At 41.9% G+C, this 25,280-nt stretch overlaps 1 protein-coding gene across 1 annotated transcript in view; it reads right to left on the bottom strand.

Annotated features, from left to right (window-relative positions):
• Positions 1-25,280, bottom strand: part of LOC141000258 (agrin-like) — a 173,448-nt gene that overhangs the window by 84,785 nt on the left and 63,383 nt on the right. The window contains exons 4-6 of the mRNA XM_073470933.1: positions 11,434-11,658; positions 9,081-9,305; positions 5,017-5,223 (exon numbers count right to left, since the gene is read on the bottom strand). Of these exons, the coding sequence (XP_073327034.1) occupies positions 5,017-5,223; positions 9,081-9,305; positions 11,434-11,658 (657 nt within the window). The remainder of the gene's footprint in view (positions 1-5,016; positions 5,224-9,080; positions 9,306-11,433; positions 11,659-25,280) is intronic.

The raw sequence follows: 25,280 nt of genomic DNA, 5'->3' as shown, positions 1-25,280 counted from the left end.
TGTCCATTACACACATACACACACTAAACTCTAAACAGGGACTGAACTGTGTCTTTTCAACTCAGCAACACTCACTCTGCAGCTCTTAATGTCTTTTCATAAAGCTGCAGGCAGTAAACTAGGGGCCGAGCAAAGCACATTAAGCAGAGTGCGTTACACACAGGTACAATGAGGAGTTAAGGACCCACTAAGCAATTTTGATCATTATTGTTGAAAGCACTGTAGAGATTTTTCCCGCTTTCTGTGACTTTCCTGCCAAATTCATCAGCATTTCACAGCTTAACAGTTTTTCAGTGTCCAAATTCTGTTGATGAGCCTTCACAGAGACCAGAGATGTTTCCTTTATCTTTACGGTGAACATAAATATTAACATATCTTATTCATACATAATATGGGCGAGGATAATTATAGTCACTGTTCCAACTTTTAAACAGATTGACCAATCAGCTGTAAGGGATACAACAGACTCAAAAAAGCAAGCAAGAAAGAATAACAGCCTTTGAAAACATTAGGGTGCCAATGTATCTCCGCTGCTTGCTCTAAATATAGCTAAGCAGTTAAAATAACATTTCTGCTACAATAGGCTGCACTGCGGGCACACTTCCTGGTTTAGCTTGTGGTCGAACACTGCTGTGCTAACATCATAAGGGAAGGAGAGGAAAAATAGAACCTCATTGCTTCAGTCTAAAAATATTGTTTATGTGTTCCACACTCCGAAACATCTCATCAGCACCATCTGTATGGATTTACAATGAATTATAAATTAACCACAGCAGATATGTCTTGCTTATTAATCTGATTCTGTAGGTGATTAAAATTCCGACACAAACATCCTGGTGGCAAACAAGATGAAAATAAAGTCTAGAGTAAGAGAAAGGAGAAATACAACTGACGGTCTTTTTAACAGCGAGCAGCTGTGTCACCGTTGTCTGCCGATGACAAACATCTTTTCTCTCTCCAGTGTCACAGCGCTCTTATATTCAATCTCAGAATCCAAGACTGCAGACATATTCACCCTCCTTCCCAGAATCCTGCTCTGATTCACTTCCAGCAAATCCTTCACAGAATCACGTGTCCTCGGACATCTTGAGGATTTGTGACTGTGCCTGGACGTGAGTTAATCAGCTAAACGCCACGCGGTGTCTGCATCTCTAAATTGAAGTGCTTTAGATATCAATCAGACAGTTTTTCTGGGGAGGACAGCAGTCAGGACGTTAGAGACATGTAGGTTCTTTGCATGACCGTTCTTTGTGGAGGCGAGCCCCGACAGGGGAGGGGGGCGATATTAGGCGCTGTCACCCACATGAAAAGAGATTTACGACGGTGTCAGAACTGAAGAATTTCATCCGTTTGACAGCTGGCAGGGCGATCGATCACCCCGCCCCACGCACCACTCAGCCAATGAAACGAGGAAGGAGATCATTATTTATCAAATAATGATAGTTTAATATATCAAACTCTTCCTTTTCACATGTCTGAAACTTTGTCTGAAGCCTCAAGTCAGTGTGTGAGTGTGTGTGTGCGGCGGTGACACAGCGGTCATTGTGCAGTCATCTTTTGACACTGCCAGTTACTGTCAGAGCACGAGCACAATAGAGCACAATGGAAGTGTGTCTCAAACTGTATACAGTGTGTGTGTGTGTGTGTGTTCCTACCGCGTGATCAGCGTGGGCTATTAATCGATCTCTGACAAGTAAGTCTTTTTGGAAGACACACACACACACGCACGCACTACTTGGTGCAATCAGGGTCATCATTTTGTCCCCAGTTGCACCAGTTGTCCCCAATTAACTTCAAGTCTGGAGTCTGTCCCCAAAAGTTGCATAAGCCAGACAACTGACACACACACTCCATTTATCCCCTGGGTGTCTTTAAGGACTTTGAATATCTGGAGTCTTCTGAGTAGTGCTATTATCGACAGGAATCTCCATGTAATCTAGACTGAGTACAACCACACTGCCAGTAAAAAAAGAGGAAAGAAAGAAAGAAAGAAAGAAAGAAAGAAAGAAAGAAAGAAAGAAAGAAAGAAAGAAAGAAAGAAAGAAAGAAAGTTCTGACATGTACATGGACGCACACACAAACACACACTCCTTGCATATCATCTGTCTGACTAAACCAACAGTCTCTGTGGGCACCTACGCTTGCCTCTTTTGATGTTTAATTAAAACTGAATAGGGGGAGGGGGAGCATTCATAGTGCTCTGTTTTGAAAAATATGCAAATGTCAATACAAAATGCATTAAAGAAACATACTACCAGTCGCTGACGGCTGCGATGTGCAAGGGAAGGGAGGAAGGATGGAGAAAGAAAGTGAAATAACCAAATGATGGAGGGGGAGGGGAGGGGCAGGGACTGAGACACCATTTGCCAGAAATAATGAAACAGAGCAAAACACATAAGAGCTCGCACTGCCATTTCCTCTGCTTAATTTATGCACAGCTCAGATGGCCGAATAATGCTAATGAGTACTGGTGCCTCCTGATGCTGACAACTGAAGATAACTTTGGTATTCAGCTCCACCCCGACGCCTGGAGGATGGACGGATCGCTCTCATTTTATCGGCCTCTGTCACAACAACAGTGACAATGTGGACAGCAACTCCGGACAAAACTACACAACACGTCCACTGTGTGGATTCGTTTAGTGAGGTAATGTGACAGCAAGCAGCACGGGCAGTTAACTCCGGCTTTATCGTGCATGCCAGGTTATTGGGTTATGATGAGAAACCAAAACAAAAAAAAAATGCTTCTAATTCAGGAGGAGACTCCCTTAATAGGATGCATCAAATCAACTTCAAATGATAACTAGACTAGAGAACGACGTGGGCCAGATCAGAGACCAAAATGGGTTGTTAGAATACTAGCTGATGAGGAACAAGCCAGAAAAAAGTTTGTTTCCTTTTAATTTAGCAAAAGAAAATGGATGAGTTCAAAGGGACATCCATTAAAAATAGTAGTTTGAAGAGGGAAATAAATCGTATTTCAATGAGTTGAAGATGTATTTAAAGATTTGTGTGAACATTTTTTTAAATTATGTTTATTATTTCTGTCAAATCAACCCATCTGTTGGAGCGTGTGCAGCTCACAGATGGATATGCACCAATATTTGCTTGCAATTAGGATTTAATTATAACTACCCAGATGAGCTACCTTAGAGGCTAACTGGCTCATTTTTAATCTTTTACTTCTCTTCATTTTTTTCTGATATTTGCAAAGAGCAGTGTACAATACACTGAGGCTACTTAGATTCATCAGACAGAAGCTGATTTTGGTCCATTCTGCAAAACCTCAGATTACATTCAGCCACAATGTCTTAAAGTTGTTTGACACAAGCATTTTAAAACTCAACTCAGTCATATTTGAATTTTTGGATGCACTACTACATGCTCATCCACCACCCTGATGGACTCCCCTGACTGATGCTGTTGTAGTGAACATGCTCTCTGTAGCCTGTAGCCTCTCTGTCTACCCACAGTCAAAGATCGAGTAAAATGATCTTGCAGATCGGGTTGAGATATTCCAGTTTACCCAAAATGCATTTAATTCCAGTGATTTGAGCTGATCAACTTATTGATTCTGAGCTGCCAGCAGCGAACACTATTTTGGCTTCCTTCAAAACTGTAGTATTTCTACGAGAGCTGCAACAACCAAATATTTACATATTTGATTAATCTGACGATCATTTTTATGATTGATGCTCATCACAATTTCCCAATTTCCAATCAGGACAGAGAACTCCATAAAGAGGCGGTCTTGTCTGTACTTTCAGAGCGCAGGATCCTCCTGTTTGATGCTCTATTTGGTGATTGCCGCTGCACGTTGATGTGGTGACGTAGAGAGGAGGGAGGGGACTTTAACTGCCAAATGGACTGGAAGTTAGCTAAAACGACGACAACCTACAACAGCTCTTAGTTATTTTTAACTTAGTTACTTTCAGTTATTGAAAGATTAACCTAAAAGATTGGATGTACGGGATTCCAAAGGATTCAACAGAATGCAGCCGAACTCTGACCCCTGTGCAGCTTTTATGCTCAGAAATGGTTTAAACTGTGCCGTATGCTTTCATCTGGCAGGTGCAAGCTTTTATAAGATAGTCCCGGTGATGGAGAGAGGTTTGGGAAGCAGTGAGGTTAGGAGCTGGCGTGCACTATTTCATGCAGAAAGAAAGGAGTCAGAGATGAGCAGCGCTTAGGCAGGTAGGAACAGGAGAAGCTTTTTTTAGTTCGACAGAAAGGGGGAGAGGAAAACTTCTCCAACCTCACGGATCACATCTTTGCAGAAGGGTAAACAGAAAGACAGGACACTGATGACACAAAGAGACACGCGGAGACAGGAGGAGGGAGAGGAAAAAGACAGCAGTACAAGACCCCTCCTGTTAGGTCCTTCTGGAGCGAGGGGAAGGGCTTCACCCCTCACAGTCCGCCTGATGAGGTCGCCCACTGGGTGACCCCACTTTCCACCTGCAGCCAGACAGCCAGGGAGACGGCCACATGGACAAAGACAGACAGACAGACTGACTGAAGCACTGAAACAAGAAAGAATAGCTTTTTTATACAAGAAAAAAAGCAACACACGAGACAAACAGACAAAGACAGAGGAGAGAGAAGACACAAGCCACCGAAGTGGAAGACTGGCACTGGTGGAGGAGTAAAGACAGAGAGCGGATGACTGAAACATGACGGTGGTGTTTCATTTTTGGGGGTGTGTTTGAGATGGAGGGATGAAGCGTGACAGGGATGAGGAAATGGATGGGAGGTGAACGAGTGGAGAAGTGAAGGCAGGGTTTTTGTAAGGAAGGCACACACGTCCTGTCGGTTTGATCTTCCCCGACCCCCCCTTCAGAGAGCACCACCCAACCATTTCAGACATTCTCAGTAAGGTTTCAAGCACAGACGTACAAACAGTTACAGCCTAGAAGGAAAACACACTGAATATGCATTAAAATAAGCATCAAAAGACACAGAAGAAGAGAGGGATTGATAGGAACCCCCTCTTTCCCGTCCTCCAGCTCCACTCACCACAGGGCCCTGGGTGCTTGATGGGGATGAGGCCCTTGTTCATACACTCGGCCTTGCGTCGAGCGCAGTCGTTGATGTAGGTTCGGCCGTCCCTACCGCACACGGGCTTGTAGGTGCCGTCGCACTCGATGGGGTCGCAGGAGCAGTGGGAGCTCAGCTGTTCCACCAGACACACGGCGTTGAAGAGACACTCCTCTTTACAGTCGTCTGGAAGAGGGAGACAGAGGAATTAATCCAGGATCTGTGGATCGTCTTAAGTTAACCCTAGAAGCATCTTTTTCTCCATTTAATTCTTTCAGGGTTTTTTTTTAAATTCGTCACCCATCTGTACAGACACTGATAAGGCTTTTTAGAGCAGCTGCCAATTTTGTAGCAGTGTGGCAGACTGATCACCACAGAGGAAAGGACAACAGAAGTACTCAGCAAATGTTAAAAAAAACAACATTTCGAGCTAAAGTGTGAACTGATTGTTCTTCCTGCGGTGTGACACTGCTAGTCCGACCGTGGGGAAATAAATCAGTTTTCATCCAAACAGTAATTACTTGTTAGGGTGTACCGATGTCACTGGTAGCGCGTGTCAAAGCTTTTCTTTCAGCAGCAGAGTTTAAGTCTTTATCAGAAATACGTGAAATTGCTTTAACAACACACAAGAATTGAAAAGTGTTAGTTACAATAGGCAGTCATTCCATGAAGAATCCGAGGGCGTGATCAACAATAGGAAAGAAAATTACACATCAATTGAATTATATTTTAATAGTAGAGTACAAATAACAAATGTGAGATCCGATGAATGAAATTTAAAGCCAACGTATCAACAGATTGGATGTGCAGAGATTGAAATCTGGTCAAACAAAAGAGTACTTGTAATGTTTTTGAGCATTTATTGGTTTCTGTTTATTGTCAGTGTTCATTATTTTATTGGTCCTCCCTTTCAAAGCACATTAAAGGGTAACTCCACCAGTTTTAAACATTAAAGTGTGTTTACAGGTCCTTGAGGAGTACTACTGCATATGTGAAAAAAAGTAGTTTAAAGCCTTTTGTGGCTCCAGAGGAAGCTGCATGTAATCTGATAAATTACCTTCAGTGATGTCACTCAGTGGCTAAGATGCATTGTGGGTAATGTAGGCGCCAGGTTTTATAAAGGAAGAAGAAAGTGTGTACTAATAACGATTTTGATTATTTGTTTCTTAACGGTCCATAATGAGTCCAACAATGCTGAACCATTGGACTCCTTTTTAAAACCTGATCCCTACATTACCCACACTGCAACGGGGGACAATCTATCAGGTGACATGCGGCTTCCCCTGGAGCCACAAAAGGCATTATACTACTTTTTCCACAGATGTAGCAGGCCTCCCCATGATCTGTAAACATACTTAAATGTGTAAAGTTGGTGGAGTTACCCTTTAAGTGGAAACTAAACAGTGAATTGGTCCATTTTTAGTAAAGTAACATTATTTTCTTTTTCTTTTTGCTGAACTTCAGGTGACTTCTCTGAAAGCGTGAAGAATAATTTGCCATTGTGACAGATATGATTGCTCCTTCCACACAAGAGACTGAATCATAAAATAAAGTGAAAATATTAGATTTTATTGAAATGTCGTTTCAGTTGAGGATATTATTTCTATTTTAGTTCATGAGTGTTTTTCTTCACACCCATCCCATATTTTTTTATGAATTTTATTGTAATAATACCCGTGGTGACATTCTCTCTTAATACCACTGTGATTGGATGTTAATACATGTTCTTTGGTGATGTAACCCATGACAACTGACTGGAGATCAGGTTTGCTGCACTCCCATTTAACTTTAACAGTAAAGTTCCCCAACAACTTTAAGAAAAAAATGGGGAACTTAAACTCTAGAATTTAATATTAGGGTCAAGTTAAACTCTTAACTATTATATTCATTACATTTTGACTCACTAAGCAGAAATCTACTGCAGAAATTAAGAAAAAAGAAAGCAATACTGGTAATGTGGAATGGCAAATTTACCATTGAAGTGAGAAAATCCAATTTGAAGCAGGCCTCTGTTCTGCGGGCGCTCGCTAGGCTTCGAATTTATTTCATTCCTGATCAGTGGATCAAATTTGTACAGCAATTCAATTGCTTCTTCTCTTTTCTTTAAAAGCCTGTCATGCCACACTTAATTACATCGCCGCTGTATCTGAGTGAGAGGGCTACAAGGATGTGCAATGTCATGGTTACAAGTCGAAATGGCCATTTTCATTAGATACCAATTTGTAATTTGCTTAGGGATATGATTTCATGGATCTCTGTTTCAAATTGAATTATTCTTTCATTTGAAAAAGGCACAGCATTCATCCACTTGCTCACACACATGTACATGATGGCACACACACACACTGACACGCAAACACAAACTCACAATGCTACTTAGAGTGGGATTTGTGCAATTGTAAGCCCTCACACTACTCCATCAGCCTGTCAAGCAGAGCGAACAGGAGAACCGGGTGTGTCAAAGAATTGTGTATCAGCCATCATTGTTGGAGTGCTGCAGAGATCTATTCCTGTCTTTGGTCTGGTCAGTGATCACAATAATAGGTGGTGGGTGTCCGCACATCACTGCCGTAAACCAACAGAGCTGCGGCTTTGCGAGGCCCCGCCGACAACACAGCGGGAAAATTGGATTTCCTCCGATGGCTATCAGACATACAGTAAAAGCTGACAGCTCTTTGTTGACTAAGGCTTAAACCCCCTGTTCTAATAGCACAGATAACAGCCCTGGAGGCTCTTATCGTGCTGGAGGAGGCTACTGTTAGCATGGATACAGTGCAGACCCCGAGACCTCAGAGTCATTTATCTCCGTGCAGTGTAGTGGAATACAGTCACAGAGTACGATTTTAATGCTGGTTCAGCTACAGCTGTTCACATTTTAGGACGACATCATGTGAAATATGAGCAAGTTTGCATAAATGATGTCCTGATGCAGATGTTTCATGACTGTGCATCTATTGTGTGTGCATCTTTTTAGAAGTAATTTGGCATAAATGAAGTCCAGACTCATTTTTGTTCAGTCCAACCTTTTGATGGATTTGAACACAATGCCAAACTGCTCTGAAGAAAGCAGAGCACTTTACTTTGAAGGATTCAGTTGTGTACTTCACTCATTTATTTTTACAACAGGACATTCTTTTGGAAAACAAAAAATGTTTAATCCGTCCTAACATATATTACATATTTATATTCATGTTCATGGCTTTTAACATTGGCTTCCTGTGTCTTTAAGAATTGATTTCCAAATACTTGCTGCTCTCCTCTTACAGCCAAACTCGTTGCCTGAGATCATCAGGCATAATGCTGCAACTGATAGCATTTAATATCAGATACTTTAAGACTTCTCAAGTAGGCTACTGCTTGTCTTGGTGACTTTGAATTTTAACAAAGTCACATTTTACCATCTTTTCTTTTACTCAGGTATGTCTTTTGGGTACTTTTAATGTGTGAGGTACACGGTTCTGTCTCATATTTGGCTGGTTGTGGCTGGAAAGACATTATTAAGAAGCTGACTACAGTGCTGGAATGTAACTAAGTACATTTACTCAAGTACTGTCGTTAAGTACAGTTTTGCGGTATTTTCACTTTACTTGAGTATTTCCATTTTCTACTACTTTATACTTCCACTACATTATGGAGGCAAATATTGTACTTTTATTTGAAAGCTTGATTTACTAATAACTTTGCAGATTACATGCTGCATCAGTGCCAAAGTAGCACATTTTTAAATTAATTCATTTTATCTACATTTGGACAAAAAAAAAAATGGATTCTGATAATCGTAGTATACAATACATACATTTAAATATATGTATAATTTACTTTTATTTGTACTTTTGATACTTAAGACTTTTCTAAAGTATTATTCATATGGGTGACTTTCGCTTTTACCAAAGTAATATTTTAACACGATATTTACCTTTACCCAAGTATGACCTTTTGGAACTTTTTACAACAGTGGTTGATTAATGGTAGGGCCAAAAATCACAATTGGCAAAAGGCATATTGCTACCTAATCATTCCATATTGTCCACAAAGCTCCTTACCCAGCCTCCTGCATCGTCCTGCGTGGATCTTCCTGAGCCTGATGCCTTTTTGCAAGCCTGTTGATCTCATGGCACATTCGCTGGGGTAGGTTTGGCCGTCGCTGGCACACAGAGGCTCATCATCCAAGGCGCACGACTCCGGCAGGCCAAAGCGGAGGGGCTGGCGGGTGATCGCCTCCACCCGGCACATCTGGCTCAGGCTGTTCTCATTGTCTTTACACGGGTCTGTGGAGACCAAACATTAATGATCATTCACTGCCATACAGGCACAGCATGTATTATAATTTGATTCGTGAAATAGGTAATAATTAAAAATATCTGTTGTTAATTAGACCCTTGGGCATTGAGGATAAAAGCTTTAATTAAAAACATCCCTGTCCATCTTTTGGTCCTCTGAAAAGCTGAACCTTAGTACACTGGCAGAAGAAAAATCACATCAAAAACATCACAGGATATTATGTGTGCTGGCTTAATTTCCTCAAAACTGGCATTCCTTCCAAAGTAAAGTCCCTGTCAGCGCTTTGGTAAGCCTGTTTTAAATTGCAGTAAACAACAATATGCCTGTAATATTTTTCAGGTCAAATAATCATCTCAGGATGCATCATCTAGGTTGAATGCATTAAGTTTTGTTTGTTTGACAATATTTGTTTAATAAATCCACAGAGAAGAGATGAGAAGAGAAGAGAAAGGAGGAAGGGAAGACGGGAAGCTGAGACATGATCCTCCATCATCGCTGCTCGGCAGATATTATCAGTGACCCAGCAGCTGAGAGCAGCTCAGACTGGGACCTTGGATGTGAAGCGAAGACAAGGAAATGGATGAAGAGACGGTCTCTTTGATTTGCTCCCTGGCACCTCCCTGCTTCCAGGGGAGCGTCGGTCTGGCACGCTCGGCGGTATCAGTCCGTGATCATAATGGAATTGGTTTGTGGATGTGTCGGACGGGGGGTGTTACTCCTTGAAACAGGAGCCTGGGCTTTATCCTGCTCGCCACGCTTTCAGCATGTGGGGAGACAAAGGATTTATGTAGCGCCGTGACATATCAAATCACTGCCAAGCTGACGACGAGTCATTCAAAACACACCAAGGATGAAACGCCCTATCATCAGGAAAGGAGTAGAAAGGAATAGAAGGAGAATGAATACGAGAGAATAAGGGTGAATGGCTTCCAAAGACCTCTGGCAGGGACACAAAGAGCAACAATGTGGGGACATAAAAAAGGAACATAGCATTTTGGCTGCGCAGGGCTGGGAGGCGGAGTGACCACGGCCAGCTCTGGCCAGGCCTCGGATTGTTTTATATCAGCACAATGCAAAGGCTTGCAGAGACCAGCAACAGAGCAGACAGGGGTTTTATCATAATGCTTGCAGTGTCCCTGCATAACGCAGTGCCTCACCTGCCAGCCACACCATTATCTGAGAGAATGACCATTACCTCCCATTAAGTCAGAAGAACAGCTTCCAGGATCCATGCTCTGCTCTAGCTGAGCAAGTAGGGTAATTACAAAAAGAATGGCCTGTTTGCTGTAAAAACCAGCAGCACGGATAAATCAACTGCATTTTTCTGGCTATGGCTAGCACCTTGAAATAGCCAAGGGTTTATATGAATGGCTGCAGGAAGATTTAGAGGACCATCAATGCCTCCCCCTGAGCACCGCCCTCCCCAGGGAAAACATGGAGCAGCTCGGGTCACTTTGGCCGACTCGGGTTGGATTTATACGACCAACCTTCCACCGGCGGACCAGCACATCCATCTCCCCCTTTGACCACCACCCTCCTCTGTCTCCCGTAGGCTCCCGCTGCTAAGAGACAGCGTTTTTGTCTGCTGTTCCTTCCCTCCATCTGGCACGCCACCAAAAAAACAAAAAAAAAAATCCTCAAAGTTGAGCGCCTTGGGAGTAAACAACCATCGCCTGACGATAACAAGGACGAGCAAAAAAGCTGTGCCTGACGAAAAACGACAGCTCTCAAGACCTATTTAGAGAAAACAACAATTCGCACCGCAGGAGTACCTGCGTGAGGCAAAGCTACCTGAATGAAAAATGAGAATTAGCGTTCCGTAAGCAAGTGGGGTATGTGAGGGAGAAACAACAAAAGCCAGAGGTAGTAAATAGAGTGGGAAGAAGGAAAGAGAGGAAAGGAGAGAGAACATCGAGGAGAAAGAAAAGTAGAGTAATCTTTGGCTGAGGGATTGTGATGGACACTTTTCACTCCAGCTGTACACTGAACAGACTAAATAAATTGATCCCTCATCTGAATTCCTCACAAGTTCTAATCCCTACATTGATCTCTGAATCTAAAAAATGCTTAATTCCCACACACTGATGAAAATAATCCCATGAGGAGAGAGCTCACCGCAGGGCCCTTGGTATTGCACTCGTATGTTCTTCTGGTTCTTGCAGGCGTGCTGGTGGAGCTCACACTCGTTGCGGTAGTCCTTCCCATCGCTGCCGCACACCGTCTTCTCTGCTTTGCCCTCGCAGCCGAGGGGGCACATGCATTTCGCTGACAAGCCATCTGACGACTGGACACAGGTGCTGCCGTAGCTGCAGGTCACCTCAGTGCAGGGGTCCTTCAGAGCTGCAGGTGGGGACAGACATGAAAACAAGGTTTAGTCACAAGCAGAGGGGGTTCTAACATCGAAGAATACACCTGTCGGGACACTCACTGCTACTGGACACTGGAGAGCATCAAGGATGACAGGCCACCTTATTTAAGTGGGCTGCTGGTGCCCTTTTTGGAAGCTCGGTGTAGTTATTCTGAGTTTGAAGAACTACTTGACACCCCTGGGTGAGGACGCACCGCCACGGCTGTCGGCTCGTACAAACAGGTTGCGTTTCATTTCGCAGCGCAGCGTGAATTGATTCAAGAGCTTTGCATTCACAACACAATCTCTATTGCTATGCTCCAGCATGCTTTGATCGCCACGGCTGAAAAGCGACCCTCTGAATATTTACCTTTCCGCAAATGAGACCGAGAGGGGAGGAGGGAGGAGGGAGAGAGGTGTCCCGCCCCGAGGACTTTGTTTCCACCCTAATTAAACAGCGTGCCACTTGTCGCTGAGTGACTCAGTGCGATGACGGGAGAGGGTGCAACTTTTAATTTCGCCTGTGTTTACCACTGATCGGGGCTTTTCTTGGGTTTCATATGCTCGACAAAAGGCGGCCGTCAGATTACAATCGCTGTCATCTCACTGCATGATACATATTTATGACTGTCATGGACAAACATGCTCTCCCTTGAGAGTGGAGCCGTGCATTGGCAGCCCTCTCATTTCCTAAGCCGGGCCACTTTTAGAATAAATATTTACCCATGTCTGATATCATCCCCTCTTTTGTTACAACTGACATGAATGAATTTAATTTAAAGAGGGGGGATGCTTATATTGAATCTAAAATTCTGTGTGTTTTGTTTTACCTTTTATCTCTCACCGTTCTGACGAAAAAAGGCAATAAAGTGCTTCGGGTTTGTCTTTTTCCGAAAATGCAATGCAGTTCTTCAGGACGGTATGGTACTGTACTGTGTTGTTAATAAGAGACTGGAATGTGTGCAGACATATATTATGGATGTGTAAGGACACAGGAGTGCTACGAGGAGTGCTTTTGATCAAAGGATATCCCCCCACCTCGCTCTCCTCATCTTCACGACACATCCCCCCAACCACCCTTTTTTTCCAGCTCTCTCCTGCTGTCAAGTCCTTTTGAGGTACATAAGACTCGTTAACGAAACCCCCAACCCCCTTACCCCATTTTATATTTGTTCTGTATTGAGACACCAACTCTGAAAACCAACTCTCGACCTATTTTTGTACAAAGTTACTTCAAAATGAAGCACTAGATTACAGGTCTGGCTAAGCGAGACTGATGGAAAGTGAAGTGCGAAAATCATGAGCTATTGATGGTGGCTTTATGGCAGCCAACGTGGACTAGAGAGTCATTTTGACTCTTGGCCTCTAATTTCAGTCTAATCATATGAACAATGAGACACTGATGACCCGTGGGAAACAGCGCTGCAGCGATGTCCTTGTACCTGCCAGAGCAGGTAAAAGGTCATGTTAAATCACAGCAGCAGCAATTCACTACACAATTTGTACTCATAAAGTAGTTTGGACTCTTGTTACATAGCATGCAGTACTAGTAGAAATCACCTTCAAAGCCGTACTGTTTTGATGCACCTGCTGGTGGGAAAGGGAAGAGGAGGTATGTGTCCTGACAAGAAGAAGCACCTTGTCAGAGCGCTTGTGGTTTCCAGAAAATGGTGGCTGTTACGGTGGAGGCGGCAGTCATAGCTACCGAGGAGGAGGAGGAAGACGAGGGAGAAGCCTAGTGATTCTCCTCACCTGCAGAGAGAGGCCCCTGTTTGCTTTGTGACAGTAAACAGCACCCTCGCGCTTCTTGATCTCATTAAAAAATAGCCCGGGCCTTCTCTTCCTCCGAGCGAAGCTGGCTTGTTGACAGGCAAAGGAGGGTGGGGGCGATAGTAAGGCACACGACAGCAAGGTAGAATAGGAAGGGGAGGTGGGGGCTCTTGATTTGAATGCTAACAGGGGCCGATTTGGATACGAAGCGCAGCCTCGATGGGGCGTTAGTGCAGATAAGCCTCCCTTCTCAGACTCAGACAAGCAGGCAAATTGCCTGGGCGAATGTGATCGGTGTAACAAGCCCACATGAAAAAAAAAAGAAAAGAAAGACAGAAAAAAAAACCCTAACACGCTCACCACAGCAAACTTCAGGGAGCTCTCGCTTATATTTTCTCATTATTATCATGAGAAAGGTGGCAAAAAAAAAAAAAGAGGAGAAAGTAAGGAGCGGAAAAAGTCAGCAGAGCTGGCTTCGCTAAATTACAATGATCCTCGCTGCCAATTAGATCAGTCTCCCTCGCTGGAGTAAAGCTCAGCGAGGTTTAGACTGAAAGGATAATGAGAAAAAAAGGGAGATAAGGGTACAGATAGACGGAGAGATAAAGACACAAAGTGACACCGAAGCAATGGCATTCCAGCACAAACAGGGAGAGATGACATCAGGAGAGAGGACACCCCAAAGACAGGCTGGCATTTTGGGCCCAATTAAGAGAATATGCCGTTATATATTTACATATAGGCTTATAAAGAGACTAAATGTTTATCTACACTACAGTCTCTTAAATCCAGCTCATTTTAAAGGCATTATGGACTCCTTCCTGTCTATCACAGCTGGACCCGGATTTGATTGGATCATTTTACTGAACAACGGCTCCAATTTTCCTAATCACCGGCAGGCAGAATTGAATGGACACACCTCCTGGAATATCTACAGGCAGCAGGTTTACTTCACTTGAATCGGAAGGCCAGCATTGTCTGCCAGTCGAGGATGTATTGGGACTGGACTACCTGCCTGCCTCATTACACACCTTCACACAGGAGGAGTAACACATGAACGTTAGCATTAAGGTGTGTTCAGGCAGCATATAGAGCCATTGCAAAGTGGTTTGACTTCTGTTTATGAATGTACAGAGAGGTTTAGGATTCAGCTAGCTACAGCTGATGCCTTTACAGCTAGGCCATGGATACGGACCCACGGAGCAATAACTCCGGTAGTTGTTGACGGCAGTGTAGCCAATAGTTCAAGCAAGACACAACCACAGAACAAGAGGGGGGAATGTTGCAACTGTTTGAAGACAGGTTATGCAAGCTGGTGGTAAGTTTTAAGACGTCACCTCGCCCGGGCACAGAGACAAACAGTCACTGCAGAAGAGGTGAAGGGTGATTGGTTGGTAACTAAAATGTGAGTTACACAGCGGAGTAAAACTGGAGGTCTGGAGACCAGTTTGACTCTGAGCAGCACCCTCTTGTAGTTGTATTGCTTAACATCCATGCAAACATGAAGGACACATGGAAATATGTGGGCAGTGATGGTCATATCATTTGAAACGCACGGATCCATTTTCGCATGTAAAGGGAGCATAAATGAGCCTGTAGTTGCAACATAACTGGACAATTTGCAGTCGAGAACCATGTGTTTTTAACAAGATGTTGGGACAATTTCCTGTGTAGCAGGAAGCAAAAATCTGATCTTTTACTAACCCTAACTAAGTGGTTGTACCTCAACATAACCAGAACATAAGGACAGCACTGTCACAACAAAAAGTGAAAACTGGAGGTAATAAAAAGGTACATTTGCCAGAAAGAGATTCAATATATCCGTGGGTGATAATTCATAAATTGCCAACATTGTTCTGGCAACTGGGTTGTTGAGCTTCAGATATGAAGAACTTTTGAAGGAAAAAATAAACCAAAGCTGTTGAGAATCATCGTTTTCTGCCAACAACTCTGAAGCTCTCCTTTGTCCAAGTTTGTTTATCCTGCCAGCAAAAAAGTGTAGCATTTATCTTTAAATGTTTTAAATGCATACCTTTTCAATACAATTGGACTTATTTGCAAAGTAGAATATGTTTGAAAACTGTCAACAAAATAACATTTGCTGCTGTATAATTTGGTGCAGGGCTGCTGGAGTATTAATGGTATTTCTGTATGGTAGTTTAACTGTACAAGGTTTTTATAGAGTGTATTACTTTGACATTAAACTCGTGAAAACTGAAAAGTACTGAGTCTTCAGCGCGATGCTGAAGAGCAGGTGATGAGGGGCGGTGTCTCCCTCAAAAGTGGGGCAGAGGGGTTTTGGAAGACGGGGGATTACAGTGATCCTCTCCCCTCTCATCTCACTCCCTGGCAGCCAGCAGACAGCCAGGCAGGTGGGGAGCTCTGCTGCTCTCTGATCCACTGTTTTGTGCTGTACTTTATTAATGCTTCATTAGGGACAGGGAGCTGTCAGTGCCACGCTGGCTTTACCTGATGCCCTGCCGCCACGGCACCAGCAGCAGCCCAGATGTGTGTGTTCAAATATGCCAGTGCACGTTTACAGGCAGCCATGGAGTTCAGATAAGTCTGGAAGTCAGTTTGTGATATGTATGCATGTGAATCTGCGCATTCATGGGTGTGTGTGCGTGCATGTGTGTGTGTGGAGCTTCCTGTTGTGGTGGTAGTGATAAGGGAGGGAGCAGGGGGTTGGAGCTAATCAAATGCAATGATGCGATGTGGGGGGACTTGGCAGCGTGTGTTCTAATCAAGAACCCCCCTCTATCACCAGCAGGAGGAGAAGAAGAAGAGAGACAGATAGCGAAAAGGAGAGAGAGAATGTCACAGAGAGAGAGAAAAAACTGCAATGAGGGGATTGAGTTATACTGTCGTTGAGAAAATACTGCAAGAGAGGAGAGAAGAAGAGAGAAGACACTGGCAAGAAAACATTTAGACTAGAGCGAGACCAATATATGTGATATCAGAAAGTAAAGAAATTCTGATATCGATATATTAGCCGGTATTCTTCTCTTCACAGAATATAGAAATTAATACACATTTTTGCTATCATCCTTCAAGTGTGTTTATCTTGTGACAAAGGAGGCAGGATATTTCACAGTTAAACAATAACATGTATTTCAGTTTTTGGGTTCACTCTAGAGGCCAAAACAAAGCTAAAAAAAAACATATCCCATTTTCAGGCCGTGCTTGTCAGAAAATTGACCTTGTACTGTAGGTTGACCCATATTTACAGTTCTTGTTAGGAGGTGACCTCTAGTGGCTGTAATAATTATTAAGGCAGCAAAGGAGGAAGTCAGGCGAAGAAGTAAAAAGAGTGAAGCCAAACTACAATATTTTCCTTACTTAACCAGGAAGCTATCTTGCCTACACCTAACCAAACTGCCACTGTACAACGAAGGTCTGGTCACTGGCAGACTGCAAGGGTCATGTTGCTTTGGGAGTCCCATGCAATTGACCTGTTCAGTCTGTATGTAGGTATGGGGACGTGTTGCCCATTTTGCTGATCCTTAACATTCATTCAATGTTGATCTAACCTTGCTACAATATTTTTTGAGAAAGACTCACGAGCAAGTCATTCATAAATGCCTGAAATCTCATTTTACTTACTAAAGTATTTTGTGTTCATAGTATTACTTAGGGAAGAGTGAATGGCAGGTCTTTTATGTGAAAAATCTCCTGTCATATAGGAAATGATGCATTTCAAAGTAAAAGAAAGAAAGTAAGATTTGATTGACAAGTGATGCAGAGCTTGGGAAACGCCAGAAAACCGAACACTCCACAGGAAAAAACCCAAAAATAAATAAACATGTGGGTGGTTTAAATAAACAAGGGGACGAGAAAGCAAGGCAAGGCTTAAAGTTGAGAAGCAAAGAGGTGGTATGGAGAGAAGTGTGTAGAAGTGAGATAAGGGAAAGGGTCAGAATGGGAGCGCGAGGAAAGGCAGTATGGAATGGTCAGAAAATAAACAAGATTAACGGACAAGATCAATATAGACCAAGATCCAAGAACTGAATAAATATGGATGAGAATATGCAGCCAGACATCCGAACCAAGTGATGGGGAGCAGGAGGCAGGGACTGAGGGAAGGCCAGAGGATTAACAGTCCTACACACCTCTCCAACATGCTGTCAGGACAAACACACACACACACACGCACACTATCCCTCCACTTTCTCTACTATGAGGCCAATAGCTGGAAGATGATTCTCTGTGTTTGATGTAGTTCTTCAAAGAGCTCCATTGAACTGCAGCTGTTGCTCTCTTTTACACGCTTTGCTGTTTTACCCTTGAGAATGGAAAATGAAGCACAAAAAGGCCTCATCACACTCCAGTTTGCAGGCCCACACACTCAGTGAAGTGTGGGAGTGGGTGTACAGTATGTTGGATGGTGTTTGTCTGGACAGATGTGAGCCCCACATTTGGGCGATGCGAAAAAGAGGCTGAAAAACTGTAAAGGGAAAAAGGACAGGGACTTCCATTTTTGCAATTTATTTGAGATGACAATAATAATGAATAATAACGTTGAAGAAAAATAGAAATGAAATACTAAAAGGTCCTATGATTCCAAAATAGTCCATTTTGTGCCTTGGCTGTCATTTTCCAGTGGCAGGTATCTCACGCTTGAAAGATGCAGTAAAGCACAGGTGGGGTGCTGAAATGACTACACAGGGCCCATTTATTCTGCTGAGTGACAGAAAGAAGGCGAGTCGGGACTAAATCGTCTGGATGTGGCATTTATGATAAACGCACGCAGAGATGTGGGGGTCTTTGAAAGGACAGCACACGATTTAAGTAAGAACACTTAAATTCATCAGAAAAACATCAGCAAATATCAACGCACACAATCAGAGACCACATGAAGCCTCGGGCAGTTACACTGGTAGATGTGAGAATCATGTAATCTTACATGTGATAATCTGAACGATCTAAACATAATTTTGTAAAAAACACTCTTCAAAGGGGAAATTATCAGTTTTCATCAACAGAGGTGATGATAGATGGATAGACTGATTTTATTTATGATTATCAGACTCAGAAAAAACAAAAATCCAAAGGATAAAAAAAGGAATTTCTGACGAACACCAACACAGTTTAAAGGAGACCTATTAGACCTAATAGTTTTTTCCCTTTCCCTCAGTGTTTTATAAATGTTCTTGTGCATGTAAGAGATCTTGAAAGATAAAAAGGTCAAAGTCTGCACCAAAAGAAGCTCCTCTCTCCCACAGAAAACACTGCTCCTGAAATGCCTCGTCAGTAGTTTTCCCTTTAATTCTGTGACTCTGTGACATCACACTATGTCACTGAGTCACACATTGCAGAATCTATGCCTAGCGGCTGGTTTGGCACGTAAGTATTGACTTGACCTTCTCTGTTGTTATTAGAGGTGCTGGCTCAGGCGTATGTGAGCCGACCAATCAGGGGAGACTGGGTATTCAGTAGGGGGGGCTTTAAAGAGACAGGAGCTAAAACAGAGTGTTTCAGACAGAGGGGGAATACAGAGCTGCAGTATGAGAAAACTGATGGGTTTTTTGAGCATTAAAGCCTGTAAACCTCTTCTAGTAGTAACCCATAATAAAATAATGAACCTGAAAATTAGCATAATATGTCTGCTTTCAGAAATAAAAAATAACTCCTGTATTAAACATCAGCTAAGATAATAATGTCATTGCAAATTTAATTCTAAATTAAACTAAAGGCCACTGTCATATTTAAAACTTGGCAAAAGACTGTTCCACTACATGGCACCAGCGTAAAGAAAGCAACTATTGTAGTCTGGCTACAATATTTACTCAGGCACTTTGCTTGAACTCACACTGGCCGTCATGATGACGTACTTTCTGGTATAATCAATCCAGGTTTTTCAAAGGCTTCTTGTTTGTAAAAACAAAGGTGTGATGATGAAAACTGAAGAAATAATCTTGTATTGGGACTGAGGCCAGTTGTGAAGGTGCCCTCAATATCTTGCTAATGGACTCTCTGGATGATTATACATCATGTGTCAAACCATCCACACAGTTTAAACTCTGTTTATTTCAGACTTGCAATCCATATAAGCAAGCTAAAAGAGATAAAAGGTTAGCAGAAAAGGCAGAACTCTAACTGATGGACAGACTCTTTAACCTCAGAACCTCCCTGTCACCATAATAGCCTATGGGGAAAAGTGAGTATTAACTATTGGAAAAACGTCAGTGCTTGTAACAAGAGTTGTGCCTCTTGGATTAAAGGCTGAGGCCTTTCGAAAGCAGCAAAGAAGATCATGGTGCTAAAATAAGCCAGAGATGTTATTAACTGCTAGTTTGTTTACCTCTTTAACGCCAGCATCACACATAATCAATAATGCATTTATGTTGTTTTAAATTGTAGAGCTCTACAGCAGGCACCCCTGGATCAAATGGAGTGAGATGAAACTCGTTAGACCCGGCTAGCAGATGTAGCATTACAGCAAACATTCACACCGCGGCCATGGTTCACTGACAAAATGTTTTTCATCACTTAAACTTCACTGAGAGCCACAGACAGGAGAAATTACTTCTAGTATGCATAATGGTTTAAAAAATGAATAAATCTCCTGTACAAAACACCTTTAAACTCATAAACTGGCAACAAAGTGAGAACAGAAAGATGAACTTCCACCAGAGAGCGATACACAAAGAGGTACGAGTGCTCACACGGGCTAAGTGGCGCATATGTCGCAAGTATCCTTTCATTAGCTCCTGATTAACGGGAGCCTGTGGTGGTGGGGAGCCAAAATCAGCACTCATGTGCAGCGAAGCGTTGGCTAATCATACTTGGCCTTTGCCATCAACACTCGCTAATGAGCGATGGCCGCTGGGCGCAATATGTTGTGAGCTGCTACAAAGTCAGTAACAGTACGTATCGTTCCTCGACACGAACACAGGCACATCTGTGTGAAGACATACAGTATCCACAAGAAGACATAATGAGCTCAGAGGCGTGAACTCAAAGCCTGATTATTCACACTGGTTTATCTCTTAAATGAATTAAAAACATAAATTATGTTTATTTATTCTCAAATCTCCACTTGTTTGTTGACAGGCTGCTGGAGAGTTTAACCTCTACAGGATTCTAACAACTGAGCTAAACTGAGACGGAAACATCGCTCACAGCTCATGATTTGACTATAAATGGCCAGAAGCCAAAAATGTTTGGGAACCAGTGCAAAGTCATGACTTTCACATTCTCACTGATGTTTGGAATTAGCTGAAACAACAGCAGCAACAACTACGAAAACTTCATCAACAGAAAATAACAAGAAATAATCTCTTCACTGAATACCACAGTAATGAGGGCCTGGCACCACAGATTGAGAGTTAATTTAAAAACTATGAGAGAACCAGTGGATTGTGATGTAAAACTTGTGTAAAAGGACCAACGTGCTGTTTATCGACTTCTATTTTTCTCTCTCTCACACACACACACACACACGCTTGCAATCAGATAAACCCCATCAAATCAGCCTCGCAATATAGGACCCTGTTTAACATGACAACAATTTAATTTGAGCTATTTTGATAAGCTTCTCTGGCGGAGACAGAATGACACTGCTGCAGGAGGAGCAGAGAGTACTGACATTTATTCAGAGCAAATAGTAGATGAAAATAACCGGGATTGATTCTCTTCTTTTTCTGCCAGGCATTATTAACACAGGCAGGCATGAGAGTGTGTGTGGATTATTGTAATTGTGAAGAAAATTGTTATATATTGGAATAAGTAAACAAATTCATCTCAGGGAGAAATTAGGGTATATTGGTCTGTCCTCGCAATCCTCACAGAGTTAGACTGAAGTTAATGGGATTAGGGGAAACAGTAAACAAAGTGGCATTCAGATTGTTGCCAGAGAAAATAAGTCATACCATCAGCCTCGCCAGTCAAGTGATCCAGATAAACAGTATAAAACTGACCTGACCCTGCATTTTAATAGTGTCTTGCTTGTGTAATTCCACGATAAGCAGGACAGTGTGACAGGACACACCACACAGAGGAAGTGTTCGGGAAATGGGCATGCTCCACCGTGACAAAGAAAAGAAAGGCTAGACTCCAGAGTGGAAAAGCAATTCACTGTGAATTGTTTTGTCCAAAAATGAGGGTTCTTCAAAACAAATGAATCCAAACCACCAGGATGCAGCCGTTAAGTCTCAGGTAATGCTGTGCCACTCTGCCACTTAAAGCACTTGAAAACAAGAGAAGTTAGAGGTTTTATAGGGTGGTGGAAGGACTTCTTCAGGGAGGAACAATGAAATCTTTTATTCTTTTAAAGGAGCGACCATTAGAATAATATTGGTCAAACTTTAAACATAATTATTATTTTATCTTTTCCAACTGGATCATTTTAAAGTTTCAATCCTTCAGCTTTTCACAGAATCAAACTTAAATTTTTATTACTATTATGGACAGCTTGCACATGGGATTAACCAGAAATGAGACACATCTGTTTCATTGTTACTTTAATTTTACTTTACGTTATTCTATTTCATTTATGTCACCACAATGATTAACTGGTAATCATTCATTCATCATTGTGGTTCACCAGTTAATCGTTTTAGATACAGTATCAAATCAGACATATCTAGTAAGTTACTGCTGATGAAAACCAAACATTTCCTACCACCTGGACTATCTGAAGGTTAGCCCTGATGTCATTTTCGAAGCGTTTTGTCAGCGGTTCAGAAATACATACTACAATGGAGGACTGGAACAAGTACAGGCAGTCACAGTGATCTGTTAGATAAAGGAGTGCTGGCAACAGGCTCCTCATCGAGGTCACCAATTGCTTGCACTGTAGCATGCTGTCAGTCAAAGTAACTGACTTGAGAACCATGGGAAAAACGAAGGCAAAGTAATGTGCCAATATTCTGTAATTGCCATCGGTTGTATTTATAGAAGTCATTCTTTATGATTCCTGCAGTAAAAGGGGCTTAAATCATGAAGTATTCAGAGCAAATGTTGCCAGAGAAAGACCTGTCTTTTTCTCATTCACTAATTCACTACTGTACTCACTACATAATAGACAGTCAGTAGTTTACTCCTCAATAAAAAAAAATGAGACAATTTTGAATCTTCAACATCTTTGGTTCTATATAATGCAACGCAATGGCTCGTGGGTTTTTTTAAAAAAAAAAAGGGTTAGGGAAATATTCTTAATGCATCACAATTCTCTCTTGAAAGATTATGCCCCGATGCAGAAAAATCAATTACCTGAAATTTTAAAGCAAATTCTGACTGAACCAGCTGGATGATAAAATGTAACAGACAACATGTGCGTGCCAGGCTGCTTTGTGAGGTTTTGTTGAAGGTGGCATTTTTTAATTATGGATGATACAGCTCATTTGTTTCAAAAGTAACAAATAGTGACACTGTATCAAAATGCATCAATAATAAGTTTTATAATCAAATCTTAGCCCACTGAATCAGAATCTAATCGAATCTGATGACAAACGACTGCTGGGTTCCTCTCCTCCCTCTCAGTTAACCACATTCACATTCCAACCCAGGTGTTAACAGTCCCTCATTAGATAACATGAACACCAGCAGGACTCTGGGTCGTAACGACCTGGATCAATAAGCTCTGCACTGCTTCATCTTGGCTTTGACACAAGACAATACAAGCCTACATCCCTGTGGCTGAACATCTCAACACCTGGTTTTCACTCAGGAGAAGATAAAAGGTGTGAAAGTTTGACATCTGTTTGCTCATTTAAAACCAGTAGTGGAGGGATTTACAATCAATCTTCCCAATGAAAGCAAGGGCCGTCTACCTTGCCTTCTACTGCCACAATGTGAAGACAGGATTACTCTGGGGAGTGAACGCAGTCAATGGACAGTCCTTAAATAAGCAGCGAGGCAGTAGTGGTGTGGGTGTGTGTGCAACTGAAGGTGCTGAGTCTAAGTACAGTGAAGAATACAGAAACATGTAAGATATCAAAATACTTTTTTGCGTTTTATGATGCAATATTGTGTTTCAGTGGTGCAAATGGAAAAATTCATAGGTGACTTCAGGACTGGCATTAGCCGAGGGGTTTTTAAAACATTTTTGTTTGTAAAATTGTTTACATTGTGGATTGTGATTGCAATTATATAGATTGTGATTTAAGTTTTTGGCAAAATCATCCACCCCTACAACTTATTAATCAACTCAGTAGCCATTTCTAATAACCATTATTAATAAATAGTGAATTTATAGTTGATTAAACCTTAGCTGATAGTTATTTCACTGTTAACAAACAATGGAATGCTTTAAAAAACATTTTGTGTACAGTAGTTCATCTACAAACATTTGGATGGCAATTAAAAACCTTTACAAAGTATCATACATGAAATAATATAATATAAACATTATTTTCTTTTACCAGTGGATCATTTTTAAGTTACAATCTTTATATTTTCACTGTCTTTATTATCATTAATATGTCAGCATTTCTTCACCAAAACCCATTTAACGTATTTTTATTCTGGATTTCTTCCTTTATATAAGAACTTTTCACTGTCTACTGGCAGAGTCCGCCATTGCTGCGTGGCATTCAATGCATGTAATTTGTTACTGTTCATAATTTTATCTCATTTATGTTACACTAATACTGTGTCGTTCATCTATAAACATTATTTGGATGGCCATTATAAAGTTGCAACTGATGTTTAAACCTTTACATACTAACTAACTCGTCAACACTGATGCTTTGGGATTGTAGGTCGGGCTGGCTGCCATCCCAAAGCGTTGGAGAGTTGAAAATTCTTACAAACCGAACCTTTAATGAATGGTTTACGAAGCATTTCATTGTTTGTAAACAGTAATATAACTATCAACTAAAGTTAAACTAACTATCAAGGGGGGTAAACATGTTACCAACCAAGTGTCACAGACCAGGCAGCAGTTTTAGAAAGCTGAGACTGCAAGTGAATCAACTGCTGCAAATTCCAAAAAGTTTTAATGATTGCTGTACAGACGAGTCTGCTGCTTTTGTCTCTTTGTATCTCTTCACGCTGATAAAAGTTCCCTGAACAGAACTTAAAGAAAGAAAGTTGAGTTCATGTGTCTGCATTGTGTAACAGCTCCACACACACACACACACACACATATATATACCCACGTACAATAGAAACCAAGCCAATACAGAGACAAACAGTTACTCTTCAGAAATCCAGTCCTTGACAGTTGTCGCCATTCTTGTTCTGCACAAATAAAATAAAATATCCACTATTGTCTGCTGAGCTGGTAGTTATCCTCATATTTTCAACACCACTCTGCTTTTATTTTCACTCCTTTCCATCTCTCCCAAAGTATACACAGGGAAAATGACGAATAACGATGTATTATTCAGGAGAAGCCAAATACATAAATACATTAAAAAATCTCAAAACACAACTCCTTGTCTGATATTAGGCAGGTGTGTGTGTGTGTGGATATTGATGCGCATGCTTGTGTGCATATAATGGGTGTTTTGCCTGCAGGTTTTAGAGAGGTGAGCGCTGGAGAGAGAGAGAGAGATGAAGAAGACAGGATTTGTCTTACAAGTATCAGTGGTCGCAGATGAGTGGAACGGAGAGTAAAGATGGAGCGAGGATTCCAGCAAAGCCTATTATCATGTCTTGTGTGTGTGTGTGTGTGTGTGTGTGTGTGTGTGAAGGACGATAACAAGAATGTATATGTTTCAATCTGTTTGTGAAATGTGTACGATGTGTGTTTATTTCACTAAGTACGCCTGCGTGTGTATGTCTGTACATCCATAGGGGTATAAATACTGTATCAGTACAAACGCACACACACAGACACACACGCACACAGTTGGGCTGTCAGGTTCTGCATGTTATGGTTATGAATACCAAGCAAGAG

Source organism: Pagrus major, chromosome 7 (genome assembly GCF_040436345.1).
Source record: "Pagrus major chromosome 7, Pma_NU_1.0".
Lineage (NCBI taxonomy): Eukaryota > Metazoa > Chordata > Actinopteri > Spariformes > Sparidae > Pagrus > Pagrus major.
Note: the sequence above shows the minus strand (reverse complement) of the source record. Positions and strands in the feature narration are given on the sequence as shown.